At 34.1% G+C, this 14,991-nt stretch overlaps 2 protein-coding genes across 3 annotated transcripts in view; one reads left to right on the top strand and one right to left on the bottom strand.

Annotated features, from left to right (window-relative positions):
- LOC125861716 (nuclear pore complex protein NUP107) overlaps positions 1 to 4,892 on the top strand; it is a 34,129-nt gene extending 29,237 nt beyond the window's left edge. The window contains exons 18-24 of the mRNA XM_049541575.1: positions 64 to 238; positions 345 to 501; positions 722 to 924; positions 1,633 to 1,774; positions 3,508 to 3,668; positions 3,856 to 3,972; positions 4,523 to 4,892. Coding sequence (XP_049397532.1) covers positions 64 to 238; positions 345 to 501; positions 722 to 924; positions 1,633 to 1,774; positions 3,508 to 3,668; positions 3,856 to 3,972; positions 4,523 to 4,591 — 1,024 coding nt within the window. The 3' untranslated portion in view covers positions 4,592 to 4,892. The remainder of the gene's footprint in view (positions 1 to 63; positions 239 to 344; positions 502 to 721; positions 925 to 1,632; positions 1,775 to 3,507; positions 3,669 to 3,855; positions 3,973 to 4,522) is intronic.
- Positions 4,893 to 5,419: 527 nt separating this feature from the next.
- Positions 5,420 to 12,558, bottom strand: LOC125861745 (25.3 kDa vesicle transport protein-like). 2 transcript variants are annotated; one of them, XM_049541606.1, is made up of 6 exons: positions 10,781 to 10,802; positions 10,501 to 10,709; positions 9,195 to 9,355; positions 8,942 to 9,088; positions 7,388 to 7,464; positions 5,420 to 5,853 (listed from the first exon to the last, which is right to left on the bottom strand). In XM_049541606.1, exons 2-6 carry the CDS (start codon positions 10,686 to 10,688, stop codon positions 5,770 to 5,772), a joined length of 657 nt encoding a protein of 218 aa, XP_049397563.1. In that variant the 5' UTR covers positions 10,689 to 10,709; positions 10,781 to 10,802; the 3' UTR covers positions 5,420 to 5,769. The 2 variants fall into 2 exon arrangements, with proteins under 2 accessions (XP_049397563.1, XP_049397562.1); XM_049541605.1 differs by lacking the exon at positions 10,781 to 10,802 and adding an exon at positions 12,418 to 12,558 and having other exon boundaries at positions 5,422 to 5,853.
- Between the last annotated feature and the right edge of the window lie 2,433 nt (positions 12,559 to 14,991).

Genomic DNA, 14,991 nt, shown 5'->3' with positions numbered 1-14,991 from the left:
GTACTTTTGCTCACTGTTTGTCCCTAACATATAATTGGGATTCACTTTCAACTACTTCCACAGCAATGTGCTGTTCAGGGAATTTGCTCTTATTTCAATGTGGAGGGTTCCAGCAATGCCCATTGGTGCTCATACTTTGCTCAGTTTACTGGCTGAGCCATTGAAACAACTATCAGATGAGCTTGTTTCCATTGAGAGTCATGAGTTCTCGGAGAATCTAAAGGAGTTCCAGGACTGGGTATGCTTTTGAGAATTTTACAGAAGATCTCGAGATGCCTTTAATTTGCTTGCTACTTCTTCGATCTTGTATAATTTAATCGTAATATTATTTTTTTCTGAATCAGAGTGAGTTCTATTCATGTGATGCAACTTATCGCAACTGGCTGAAGGTTGAGCTAGAGAATGCAGAAATTTCACCAGTTGAACTCTCCGATGAGGAAAAGCAGAAGGAAGTTATAGCAGCTAGAGAAACTCTTGATACATCACTCTCGCTTCTACAACGTGAGTGAACGTAACCTCTGTGAGAAAGAATTGTTCAGAAGATATCTAGTCTTAGAAGATGTATTGCTTTCTCATAAATGATTTGCCTACCCCTTGCAAAGTCTCTCATTTTTTCTTCGTCTACCCCACACATTGGCTCTCAATTTCTTCTCAAGTGTATGCCTTTTACAGTTGAATTGTTGGGCTTCCACAAAATTAATGTGCTGAATGTGTATCTTAGGGCAAGAAAATCCATGGTTAGTTCCAACTGAAGATCACGTATTGGAAAGTGATGAACCTGTTTTCCTGGAGTTGCATGCAACTGCGATGCTTTGTTCATCAGCTGGTGATTGTATGGCTCCCGATGCCACCTTATGTACAACGTTAATGAGCGCCCTTTACTCTTCTGTCAGTGAGGAAGAAGTATTAAATCGCCAAATAATGGTATGCTAATTTTTCCAGTGAGGACATGTCCAATACATGAGTGTCCTCTCTTTCTTTTTGTGTCTAACTTTTATTTATAATTGGAGTCTTGGACCATGTTGGTCTAATTTTCCATTAATCAAGGTACCTATCAAAAGTAGACAAGTTTTAGTGAGCTTTAGAAATGGTAAAATGGAATCTCTCTGCCAAGATATCAGAGCCAGAAAAGGGGTGTTGAGGATGTCGGAATGACATGCTAGCTAGCAAATGTACTTAAACATGAATACATCTGTCTTGGTTATGGCCTATTGGTGTAACGATTTATATAGAATATGATAGTCCATACACTGATATTTAGGCAGGTTAACTAAAATAAGAGTAATAGGTAGTACGCATACTCATCCAGCTATAAGGCTCATACCCTTTGTAGTGGGTTTCTAGCCTTGTTATGGCTTTTGGCTTATTTTTATCATTTTAGCTTAAACCAAGTGCTTATAAGCACTTTATTTACCCAAACACTCCAAAAGTGCTTAAGAGCTATTTTGGCTTAAAAGCACTCAAAATAAGCCAATCCAAGCAACCTATTAGGCTTTTCGGTTAAAACAAAATATTTAAATCAACAGTAAATTAAACCCTGATTCAAGCAAAAGGTTATGCTTTAGGAAGACTTTGACCTTCAACATAAACATAATAATGTTGGTGATTGGCATTGTGTTAATGTTTGTGCAGGTGAGTGTCTCTATATCGTCCAGAGACAACTATTGTGTCGAGGTTGTATTGCGCTGCTTAGCAACAGAAAACGATGGGCTTGGGTCACATAAGTTCCATGATGGTGGTATTCTTGCTGCAATGCTTGCTGCTGGTTTTAAAGGTATGAGATTCTCTGGTTGATGAACTTGTTTTAACTTTTAAGAATAACCTTCTCCCAGTTTGGCAAAGCCTCCCGTTGATACGATTGTCTTCTTGGAGCTTTTTTTAGGACCACATTCATCTTAAGCTGCAAATTGCTGTGCGCTTTCAAATATCACTAGTTATGTGTCATTCTTTTTCATTTCATCTTTTTCTCCCTTTTTGCCACTAGTTAGTTTCAATTAGTTTCGGGTTGTGTATTTTAGGCCTTGATATTAAATTGTTTTAGCCTTATCTTCATTTGTAGTTTTCAATTAGTTTTCTGGTGTTCCATCTTCTTTGTTCTTTCTTTCCTCCAATTTTATGTGTTTTCTTTTCTATCCTTTTTTATCTGTGTTTACTTTCTCATTTCACCTGTGCTTACTTAATGCTTCCTAGACCACATTTTGTTTGATTTACTCACTGTTTTAGCACCTCTCAAAAAATTGACATATTTACTTGAACAACAAACTCCACCACATTGGAGTGGGTGCAAACCTGGAAGACCAGAGTGCAAATTCCAGTTGACTACAATGTCGTGTCGATTAGAACTGCTGTTATGGATTAAGAGTTGGGATTGTATAAGAAATGACTTTTGTCCATGTGTGATTCTATCAGTTTCCCACTTGGTGGAAAGTATATTTACCTTGTAAAAAAATATTTTTCAAGAGATATATTTCCACAGTTTATGGTAACCAAATACTGGAGAATGATTTTGTAAAGGAAAATATAATTTTCTAGAAAAACATTTTTAACGAACCCAGTGTCATTTTGAATTCGAATCAACCTCTTTAAATCTTGTCACACCATCTGACTATTATGTTGGCAAAACTCTGCTAAGCTCAAGTATGATCAGTCAATATTGATTCTCTTGCTCTTTGTGGAAAGAAAGTAAGGTCACAGTATGGTACTGCTGACTTCTTGAGAATGAGTTTATGAATTGATTCAAATAGTTATTCTGCTAGTGTCTAGGTACTACTTTATTTTCAGTATATAGATTGTGCTCAATGAATGGATTCAAATAGTTATTCTGCTAGTGTCTAGGTACTATTTTATTTTCAGTATATAGTTTGTGCTCATATATTGCACATGAAGAAAGTTATAACATCTGTATTTCATTTGGTTGAACATGCTTCTCAATTCCCTATGTATAGTTGCTTTATGAACTGTACTATCATTAATTAGTATCCTCTTAGTGTTTTTTCCTCATAGCATATATGGATCAAGACAATGACCGCGACTTTTGGGAAAGAATCTTACCTGTATATTATTACCAATGAATCCAATGAGGTTTGTTGAAACTCAAGTGATATCAAATCTCTTGATTGACATGGTGTTGTATGAGTATCTGCTACTGTCAAAACCTTTGATCGTTTGATTTTTGTAATTTTTACCCCTGTTCTATAGTTCTAAGTTCACCATAAGTCCAAAACACATCATCAGATCTTTTACCATTTGAAGTCAATCTCATTATGCAGATCTTAATCCATTCTTGACCTTATGGACCATAGAATCACTGGGAGGCAGTTCTTTTTGCTAAGCTAGTACTAACTTCTTCTACAGCTCATTTGCATGAGAATGCGCTAGTTGGCTTGATTTGTATACAGGAATTCTGATGAAGCACATTGCTATTTTTTTCCCTTTCCCTTTCCCTTTCCCTTTCTCTTTTATATATTACCCCTTCATCTTCTTAAATTATGTTGTTTCTTGTTAAAGGGGAGCTTGTTCGCTTTCAAGCTGGAGTTACAATGGAGATATCTCGATTAGATGCTTGGTATTCTGACGGTGATGGTTCTATTGGAGGCCCTGCAACCTACATAGTGCATGGTCTTTGTCGTAGGTGTTGCATCCCTGAAGTCATTCTGCGGTGTATGCAGGTGAGCTTTCTATTGGAACTAATAATTTCTAACTATTGATAATATTGTGTGCGCTATCATCTAAATCAAATGCTAACCACAACTTTTCATTATCTTATTTGACAATTCTGAACGTTTGAATAGAGCAAAACCTACAAGGACGTATCTGTTTGTTCTCCCAGTTCTGATCTGTTGAGCTCTTTTGTAGGTTTCTGTCTCACTCATGGAGTCTGGTAATCCACCTAATAACCATGATGAGTTGATCAACCTTGTCACAGATCCTGAAATTGGATTTCTTCATCTCTTCAGTCAGAATCAGTTGCAGGTAAGCTAACTTTCAGGCTTCTACCCTTTATGCAGTGGAAAAGAGATAATAGAGCTTTCCTATCAACTAAGATGACTGTTGTGTTTGCCAAAGTTGCATCAGCTCTCATGCATCACTCACAAACTCTTCCATAACTACTTAGATTTTCTATCGGTTCTCCAATGTTTATTCAAGCCCAAGTAGTTATTATTCCTAACCTTTGATGCTGTTGACCTAGTTGTGTGACCGTGATTGATTCCCTTCATCCTCCCCACAGCTCCGACTTCATTTATCATCTGGTCACATCCTTAGTGCTTAATGACAGTAATATCTAGCTTCTGTTACAGCCGACATATCTCCGCTGTTTGTCATGAGCAGGATGTTTTGAGATAACAACACCATGATTTGCTAGTGTAGATTAGAGTGTGCAACCATTTGTAGAGGACGATTGGATTCTCTGGAACCACAATAATGAAATCATGGCTTAATATTGTTATCTTGTTATTCGGTTAATTTCTGCTATACAATAATTAGATACTGCTACTAAAGTTGAAACTCACATTTCATGCAGGAATTTTTGTTGTTTGAGAGGGAATATACAATACACAAAATGGAGATGGAGGAGGAACCAACTTCTTGATTTGTTTAAGATGGAAGACCAGAAGAGGCTTAATTACTTGTCAGGCTTGTGTAAATTTAAGTGGATGTGTGTTTTATTTTTGTAGTCTATTGAAATTCGAGTTAAGGGAAATTTTGCTTTATTAAGTCGGTAAAGCTATTAGCTTATAGTTGCATATTAAGATTTTTTTTAGATAATCTGAGTCATCTGCAAGATAAGCAGTACTTCCTCTGCTTTGATTTAAGTAAAACTTATTTCCCTTTTATTCTGTTTTTTTTTTCCGAATATAATGGATTAATCACTAAATATTTAATTTTTTATTCACTCTTTCATATGCAAGTACTAAATTTTCCAAAATGTCCTCTACTTATTTCCTTCTCATGAGAACTCTTGCTCATAAGAATTACCTTAGTCAGAACTCACTCTCCTCAAGTATTTCATCTATTTGGATCAAATTCTTCTCAATAAAAGAGAAAATGTCTATTTCCTCATTTTTCTTTCCTTTTCAAGAAGCTAGTAAAGTTAAGCTTAAAAGCACAAGTAAATCCCTTTTAGAATGGAAATTCCATACTCATGAGGGGAACCATTTTTGTAACTTTGACTAGCCTAATGGTGTTATGTCGAAATGATTGCTGCAAATACAAGTCCTGTTGTGGTAAGCTTTTGGTAATTATTGAATCAGTCGTTGCACAACACTCTGGCATTTTTCTGGAAAATGTTGCTCATCATTCAGTATTTCTTGCTTCGACTCAATTACAATCGAGCCTTGTGTATAAACACCAGAACTTCATTAACATGCATAAGTGGAGGAGAAGAAATAAAAAACTAAACATCAACACTGCAATCTTATAGCTGTATTTTAATATATCAAAAGTTGCAACTGATCAACTCAGCACTACAATATATGTTGCACTTCGAATTTTGAAGTTAAGCAAGGCAAAATATGCTGAGAGGATTAAGATTAATATCGTTTTGTCAATGTTTACCAACATGGCTCATCATGGTTTATCTGTCTTACATTATCAAACTCATAGCTTGAGTGTCTCATCTGCCAAAAAACTCTCTTCATTGCGCGCACAACACGGTAGCCACCTTGAAATGTTAAGTGGTCTATCGGTTGCCAAACAGTTTGATGTTGCAAAATCAGTAAGTATCAAAGAGTAACAACACTTCTCTAAGTTGCATATGGTATAGTCGCATCACCATATCTTATTTTTCGCCCAGAAGAGGAGAATAACAACTCCAATGACAATAGCCACGGGTGCCCATTTCCGAATCAGAGCCTAAAGTTAATAAACAAATGAGCCAATATATTAAAGTGATTGCAAAAAAGAAAATAAAAGAAGTTGATCAAGACAGGAGGCAAGACCATCAACATGTGATGCATGACTGCATGTCTATGCTAGTGCAAGGATTTAATATTCAAATTTTTGCACTCCCTACCAAGGATTTTTCCATACCCAGGGCTCGAACCCGAGACCTCTAATTAAGGAAGGAGCAGCCCCATCCACTACACCATATCCATTGATAGTAGGATTTAATATTCAAAATTTAGTCATTAAGTGCATTTATTGTTTAGATCCAAATCTTAATACTTCAAATCTCAATCAATAAGTGTGTTATTCTTGTTTTCACTAGTTACGGATCTGAATAGATCTAAATGAGTAAAATATATAACAAAGTCTTAATATCATTACGATGTTCTTTCTCAAAAAAATATCACTACGATGTTATTCATTATCAACTACCACAACCGCTAATCACCATAGTCAACTGTCACCACCACTTGTCACCATTTATAATCTCACCATCAACCACTATTACCACAACCACCAATTACTACCGACAATCACCACTATCAACCACCACTACCATTAGCTATCACTAACCTACACCATAATTATCAATGGCCACCAACAACTACCACCACCACTAACTAATACTATCAGCCGCCATTATTACTATTCACTAACTACCCCCTAGAATCACCACCACCAACTACCACCCCAGTCGGCACCCACAAGCACCACCACCAATCACCATATGATTTTTTAAAAATATTTATTGATATAGTATTACTCGTTAATATTTTATTTGAATTTTATATTATTAATTTATTTAATAAAGACATGTTCAAGCCATGAAAGCAGACACTAATGCTTGCATTAGGGTAGATAGTCTACACTCTACATCACACCCCATGGGATGTAGCCCTTCCCCGGACACTGTTTGAACGTGGGATGCTTTGTGCACTGAGCTGCCCTTTTACATGTTTTAAATATTCAAATGTTGAGAAAACAAACCGTCATAATTGTTTAGGATTCAAATTGAATCTTAAGAATATGAATGGGACCTAAAACTAGAACTAGACATGGTCAAAGTTTCATTGCCATTTTCTGTTGTATGTCCTAGTCAAAGCACAAATGAGGACCAAACTAAGTGCGAGATTCAAACAGCAATGGCAGGAAACAGAAATCCTTGCTGGTGATAATCATGGTTAAACATTTCTCCATTCTATTTCTTAATAGCATGTGATAAGAATCAAAGCACATGCTATCATCCACAATACATGCTATCATCCACAATAAACTTGGACATATCGAGCCCCATAATCTTCTACAGTGACATCCTACATCATATGCATCTGTGTGCACATCAGAAAGTAAAGAGCAAATCCCAAGTTTCATGTTCCTTTAAATCCTCCTAATTTTTCATTCCAACTAATGCAAAGTAGAAAGTACACTTTTTTTAAAGGATAAAAGTACATTTTTGGCCAAGAATATGATCGTATCATCTCAAAATTTCCATGACACTAACCTGACGGTTTAAATCTCTTGCTTTATCAGCATAAATGCGGGATTCTGATGTCAAGCGACTGGACATCTGACTGACCTCTGCACATTTTCATATTTGAACAATCAAATCTCTAATATCAAACATAAACAATGGGAGAATGTTCGATGAACATAAGAACGATGAAAAAAGAGGGAGAACCAACTACATAACAAATGTATATCATAGAAGAGTATGATTGTTGATCTACATTAAAGCTACAAGTCTTATGAGTTATGACTGACAGAAAAACATACATGTGCTTTTGGTTTTATATTCAATCAATCAACTATATCAGTTCCAAATGAGTTGGGTAAACTAAAAGAATCTTTGTAAAGTTCCTCTTTATTCAGATGCATTTCATTCCAACTAACCCTCGGATTTCTCAAAAAAAAAGAAGAATAGTGCATAAAAATTAAATAAATAAATGATGTCTTTCAAGAAAATAAGGGTTCTCTAAAACTGGAGATTCTTTATATCTCACTTTACCCCTAAACAGGCATACAAGTCTCTAACTAGAATAAAAAGACTCCTGACAAACACATGAACTATTGGAATAACAATTAATAAGCCTTAACCTGAATTAGTTGGTATCAGTCATATAAATCATTTTCTTTAGTGTTTCTGTTCTTAGTTCTGTGTTTTTTATTTCTATGATGCAATAAAATGTCACAGCTGACACAACTCTTAACTTTATTTTAATACAAGTTCATTTTGCTCCACTCTTTGCACCACAAGTGAGTAGCAGAGCAACAACCTACTTTTTGAGAATATAAGGATTTCTAAGACAATAGCTCATCTGATAATATTTTTCCTTTGTATGTCCTAATCATGCCGTGAGAAGAAAGAACATATGTAATAAAGAAATACATGAAGGCTTTAACTTGGTAGCCTTATGATCAAAGATGAATGAGTACAGAAATTTCCTTTCCAGGAGCACATAACGAAGAGAAAAAAAAGAGGAATCAATATTTACAAGTCATCAAATCAAGTTACAGAAAAGTCAGTTTTGTTTTGGTTATTGACAAAGGGCATATATACCAATATACACTATATCACAATGTAGAGGAACCTCACACCAAAGTCAGTTGTTAAAAAAAGTTAATGAAGTCTAAGGAGGATGAATAAACATAATGGACATGTCTTCTACACTCCTTTCAACTTGTTTCTGGTGCACCATTAGTGAAAAACTTGGAGCTCAAAATTTCTTTATTACTGAACTAGGAAGTATACTATGAAGTTTCATATTTGCAAGAGACTCCTTGGACATAACAAATAAGCACTACCACTAACTATATCAGGATAACAATAAACTTAAAAATGACAGAAAATAAAAGCATTAAATGTTTGTAAATAAAGAAGCTGTCAGACAGCATTTGGTAGCTTTTCAAGGCAAACTGACAGAGCAGGACATTGAGGATTAGTAACATCACAGATATTTAAAAGATCAATCAGGTAGTGCTAACAATGGCACAAGAAACTTTCCAGATACTATAAGAAGGTAATGAGGTCAGGCAAACATTGGAATGAGAAACTTACGATCCAACTTTTCACCAACACCTAAAACTTCTTGTACATTTCGAGTCATTATCTGATGAACTTCGTAGAGTTCATCATTCAACTTTGTAATATTGCGCTGAGTTCTGGTGTCCTGGTACAGTTTCTTTGTCTTCTGTATGAATGTATCTTTTTGAAACGAGAAAAATACAAATTGCAGAAAGAAAAAAAGATTAATATTCAACAGAAGATCAATTAGAAATTATAACAGCGCACATTAAAGACAAGACCATACCAAATTTAATAAAAGCATATGGCCTAGCAGCAGTTTCGATTTGACTCCCATTGACACGCTCAAACTCATTCTTGAGGTCTTCTAGGTATTGAAAAGCAAGTTTCTTGGGATAAGAGCGGTCACACATTGTCAAATAACAAACACGGCCTTCAATGTTATAACTGAGTGAACCAGTTAAGAGAACACTAAATCCCCAGCGAACACCTTCTTTTAGTGTCAAAAAGCAGTAGTTAAGTACATCTAACCATCCATGAGATTTTGTTCAATAAATCACACTTCCATCTACAAGATTGATATTACTACTAATCCAGAAAATGAATACATAGTCCTCACATGGGTAACACACATACCATGAAAAAAGCCAGAAAACAGACCACTAATAATAAGAACAAATTGTAGTGTGCTTATTTATTAGCTTCTGCTTTTCCAAAATGAATTTATCAGTTCCTGTGTATCCAAGAGTAGATGTCATTCAAATTACTACTTTAGATTGAGAAAGAAATTGGGTTGAAAGAGAAAAAGAAGAGGGATACGTGATAAGAGAAATACTAAAACAAAAAAAGATCCCTCCTGGTTCATCGAAAGCACTTAGCCGGATCCATCCTTCATCCCTTTACCTATTTTGTGGGTACTTTGGAAGATGATCAAGGCAGGTTTTTTGTTCATTTTTAATCCGCCCATGATGCAACTATTGGTAACATTGATTGAATATTATTTGTAGAGAACCATATCTTGTGCAAAATTATCTACCAAGAACTATCCCAACACATTAACAGGTTTGTAAATTTATCAAAGGCAACCCGAGGAACCCTCATTACTTATGCTAATACCATGAAAAATCCTAGTTGTCCCTAAATTTTGCAACACTAACTGCACATGTTATCCAATCCACTCATGTGTATACCAAATTACAGTTCTCCCACAAGCTGTGCTGATTACAACTGCAACAAAGACACTGGCAATAGTTGGCAAATAATTTTATTTACCTATTTTTAGAAGGGGGGGAAACCTGTTCAAGACTCTCTACTGGACCTACTTTCACCCAAAAATTAAAAAAATGCAGTTTCACTAACAAGTGCATAAACAAAGTGACAAAATTCTGCTGTATTTCATTATCTTGACTATGAGTAATTCAGAGAAGCTATTTGGAGTGACCATTTTGTTACTTAGCTTGTACTCATCTCACAAAATAAAGTTCAAAAAGATAACTCTGCACTTTGAGAAACTTCGGTAAGCATTGATATGAGAGATTTAATCACACAAAGAACATTGAACAGATGTTAAATGAAACAAAATAAAAGGATACTGGAAAATATAAGGCCCAGTTTCTACAGACATCCTTGATGCCTCAATCTGGCCCATAGAGAGGTTCTTAAACAAGGACTTGGCTTGCTGTTTGTAGAAATCTGCATCTTGAATATCACGGCCATCATCCAGCCCCTCCGCTAAAGGAAGACCATCAGTCACACGAGCAATCATAGTCAACTTCACCATCTTGCTTTCACAAGCATACAACTACAACAAACACGATATGGTAAGAGTTCAATTTGCAGATTTGAAGTGGGAAATATTACAAATGTTCGTACTTTCTGTTATTTGGACAGTGGATTCCAACAAGGCCTTTTTTATGGGACTTTCCTGCTTTCGACTCCAATAACTCGGGGATTTCCTTTACTTGTTCAAGAAAGAGAGATAGCGAGTAGCATTTCTAAAATGCACTTTAATCTTTTAGATTATCTTGAAATCGTATGACTTCTGCTCTCAAATATCTAATTGACCAATTCAAAACATATGACAAATAGAGGAAATAACTGAATTTATGCTCAAGTCTTCTCTGAGTAATAAATTGAAGACCCGCAACTTCTATGTTACTTAAAACAAATCATTCAAAGTTTGCAAAGATGTGTGATTTTGAAGACATTTTTTTAAAATTTCTGAAACTATTCAATGCAAGAAAGACAGGCCTGAAGTGTAGAGACTGTAAAAAGAGTAAATGATATTCCTAAGGGGAGTAGAGAAATATTTGATATAACGATTCAAATGTGCAGAGTACATTGAAATATTATATTGTTTAGATGATGGACTCTTAGATATATTTAGCATTCACTCATTAGGACTTTGCACTGATGCAGACTAACAAGTTTCTAATGTACTCCCCATTTCTACTTCCCACAAGTGATACTAACATATGCAGTATGCCATGCTAACTGCAAATTTCCATTAACTTATGATCATGTTTGGCACCTGCCCCAAATGAAGTAGCTTTCCCTGCCCCTACATTGTACTTTGTGTCCCTTAACCATAGAAAATAACTAGGTATGCTCCATTGAAAAGTTTCAAGAAAGCAAATTCAATGAATAATATAGGAGGTCTCCTTGACTCATGGCATGTTTAAGCTACTTAAAAAGATTCTTAAAAGGGATTCACCCCACAACAGTTTCCACTTCAAACTTATCAAAGACCACCATGAAAGAACACCTGACAAGGGTGTGTTAGCCAGTGGCATAGCTACATTGACTCAAGGGTGGTCACTCAAAGAACCTTCGTCGAAAAACTACATTGTACATACAGAAAATAATACTGCATATACAGGGTCAAAACAACTTTTTTAAAAATATATACTAAGCTTTTAAACACCCTTAACAAAATTGCTAAGCTACACGCTCAATAGCTTTGGTCAAAACCCTATATTTATATTAAGAAATTCACTTAATATGTAACAACAACAACAACATACCCTGTGAAATCCCACTAAGTGGGGTCTGGTGAGGGTAGAGTGTACACAGACCTTACCACAACCTCATGGAAGTAAGAGGCTATTTCGGCAGACCTTACTACTACCTCGTGGACAATCGGTTCAAGTGCATCAAACCCAAGCAAAACACAGAAGAAAAAAAATGAAGAAAATTCACTTAATATGTATAACTTATTGAGCCAAAACCCATTAAACTTCTCTTTTTAAAATTCAGAACTCATAAACTCAAAATTGTAGCTCCGCCCAACACGATGAACTCAAAATTCCTCAAATATTACTAAATTGACAAAGTGCATCCATTACCTAAAAAAACAATTTGGAATACAAGTGGAAGGATAAAAATTCGGATAAACAAGAAAGCACATTCTCATTCAATCAACATAAATATATCAATTTCAATTTCTAACGAAGATTCACATAAACAAAAAAATTGAAATTGAAGTTAAATCTGGGGATTGATGAAATTACCAATCATAAGCGTATTGACTTTGCTGCTGGATCGATGATCTTCGCTTCTTTTTTTTTTTTAATCAATATTACAAGATTTTTTCCAGAGATTTGGGAGAAAACGAAAAAAAAAAGTTTTTTATTTTTTTGTTTTTTCTTTTCAAAGTGAAAAAACAGTTTACACAATTATTTATACCGGAAAAAAATATTAAGAAAAGAAAAATAAGGATTTGGATTCTCTCCCATCCGCACGTGTCATAGTTTAGAATTGATGGTTGAAATTTAATTAATTAAAATAAAATTCATAATCATAGTTATTTACTTTTATATGTTTGCTTCTTAAATATTTTTGCAATCCAACAATTTTAGATTTATATTATATTTTTCCTAAATATATTTAAAATAACTTCTTTTCTTAATTACTTTGAGTAATTGTTTTGCTGATTTTTTACTCTTTTTTTTTCAAACGTTTGTCATTTCTCAAATAATATTTGCCAAATAAAAAATTAAAATTTGTGACCTGACTTTTTTATTTATTTTAGGAGTAAAATAAATTTTGTCACTCAACTTTAAATTCTTTCTTACTCCCTAAATGGAGTTCATATTGCTCAATAGACATTGTAGCTCTTAATATTCTATTAGAATGCCAAAAACGTTTAATTGTATTATAATTTTTTCAAAAAAGTAAAATATTTAATAAAAGTTTTAAATATGTATGCAGGCAGTAATGAAAAGATTTTAATATATTTAGGAAAAATATAATGTATTGCAAAAATATTTAAGAAGCAAATATATGGAAGTAAATAACTATGGTTAGGCCTTTGCTTTAATCAATTAGATTTTAACCATTAATTCTAAATTATGACATATGTCTCCAATCCAAGCTAGAATTTGGGGGAAATGGAGAGGAGTCGGATCCGGTGGGGATGATGAACTTTTTAAATAGATTTGTTAGAGATATTAAAATGCAAGACAAACGAACTTTGAATTCAAATAAAATTAAAAACTATCTACATTTCGCATGGTGTGAAAAGTATGGTAAATTTTTAAAAATGTGTTTTTATAAATTTAGGAGATATTTTTAGATGTGTAGACATAAAATTAACAATATAAATTAATAAAATCACAAAAATAATTGTTTTTATCAGAATTAGAACTTATATTGAACTACAATTTTCAAAACCAAATTTTCAAGACCATACAACATGTTTTGAGAAAAAGCAATTCGTGTTTAACAAAAAGATTGAAACTTTTGTCACCCTTACTGAACCATGTGAAATTCACAAATTTAAGCTAAATATTCCTAAAAATAAATAAAAAGAAAAAGGAACATTGGGATAAAATCCACATATATTTGTCTTTTTCTATATATAAAAAAATGTTCGTGGTCAAAATACATCTAGTTATGTTATTTTCCTACGTCAACTATTTTTCAACAAAACGTTATCTCAACGATAAGTTTTCACTTTTCTACCAAAATAATAGTGATATATTTGAAGTAGAAAAGGTGAATAATTGATAATTGAGGTGAATTTTAATAAATAATTGGTGATAGTTGTTTTATTTAAAAATATATTTTGGACTGGTTTAAGAGTCGCCACTTAATTTTTGAGAAAAAATCAAGAAAAACTGATTTCAATAGATTAAAACAGGAATCTAGTGAATATCTTAAAAGGGGTTCGAGGGTTCCTATTAGTGTTCTAGGAAGGGGTTTAAAGCACCTAGAACACCCGCTAATGCGGTTATCCGACAATTAACTATTTGACTAAAGTAGATTAACTTGAGCATACATGACTAAGTTACGAAAATAAAGAGTTTAAAACTTGAAATCATTTTTTAAGGGAAAGGAAAGTATTACAAGAGCATTTGCTTAAGTGAAATATAATAAATATTAAGGTCAGTTAAAAAATGAGTTGGTTTTAATTTCAATTCAAAACGGCTTTCTTTTGGGGGTTTAAATTTTCCAACCTTAAAATTAATGGCAAATACTAACAAGTAAATAAACATAGTAAAGTAAAAGGGAAAGGGGGTTGGACCCAAATCTGGTTTCTGTCCGCCTGGACTAGTATTTGGGCCCATTTTCGTTTTGGGCCTTCGGCCCATTTAAGTCATTTGTACCTGTCCTATTCTAGCATAATAGGAGTATTTTCTTTGGGCCTTAGGCCCAATTTTTCACCTGTCCTAAATTTTAACAAAACAATAAACATAATGATTAAATAGGCTTAGGCCCAATAATAATAAAATACAACTCATAATAAATAGAGGCGGGCTTTTGGCCTAATCTTTTCAACTCCCGATCTGTTCCGCTATTTTTAAACCCGGGGCCTGTACACCAATTCTTGTAGCTGGCTGACTCGGCAGGAGAAAACATTGGGCCTGAATGGCCCATTTGTAATGCAAAGGGAAATAGGAATTCATGGCGAACTCTGGTAGATTTCACATGTGGCAAGAACAAATAAAATACATAAGTAATACTCATAATAATTCGTGAGAGGAAATGAAGCAATAAGACACTTTCGGTACAATAACTCCAAAAAAAAAGAATTAACAACATGCCAAACACACGATTTAGCTATAAAATAAAATAAAATAAAT

The sequence above is a fragment of the Solanum stenotomum genome, chromosome 4, assembly GCF_019186545.1.
Source record: "Solanum stenotomum isolate F172 chromosome 4, ASM1918654v1, whole genome shotgun sequence".
In the NCBI taxonomy this organism is placed as follows: Eukaryota; Viridiplantae; Streptophyta; class Magnoliopsida; order Solanales; family Solanaceae; genus Solanum; species Solanum stenotomum.
The sequence above is the reverse complement of the archived record's forward strand: the minus strand, read 5'-3'. Positions and strand labels throughout refer to the sequence as shown.

Coding starts and splice junctions, on each gene's coding strand:
- LOC125861745 (XM_049541605.1), bottom strand. CDS start 10,688: ATGGTGAAGTTGACTATGATTGCTCGTGTGACTGATGGTCTTCCTTTA. Junction 9,089..9,194: donor ATATGCTTTTATTAAATTTG/GTATGGTCTTGT, acceptor CGTTTCAAAAAG/ATACATTCATACAGAAGACA. Junction 7,465..8,941: donor TGTTGGTGAAAAGTTGGATC/GTAAGTTTCTCA, acceptor GAAAATGTGCAG/AGGTCAGTCAGATGTCCAGT.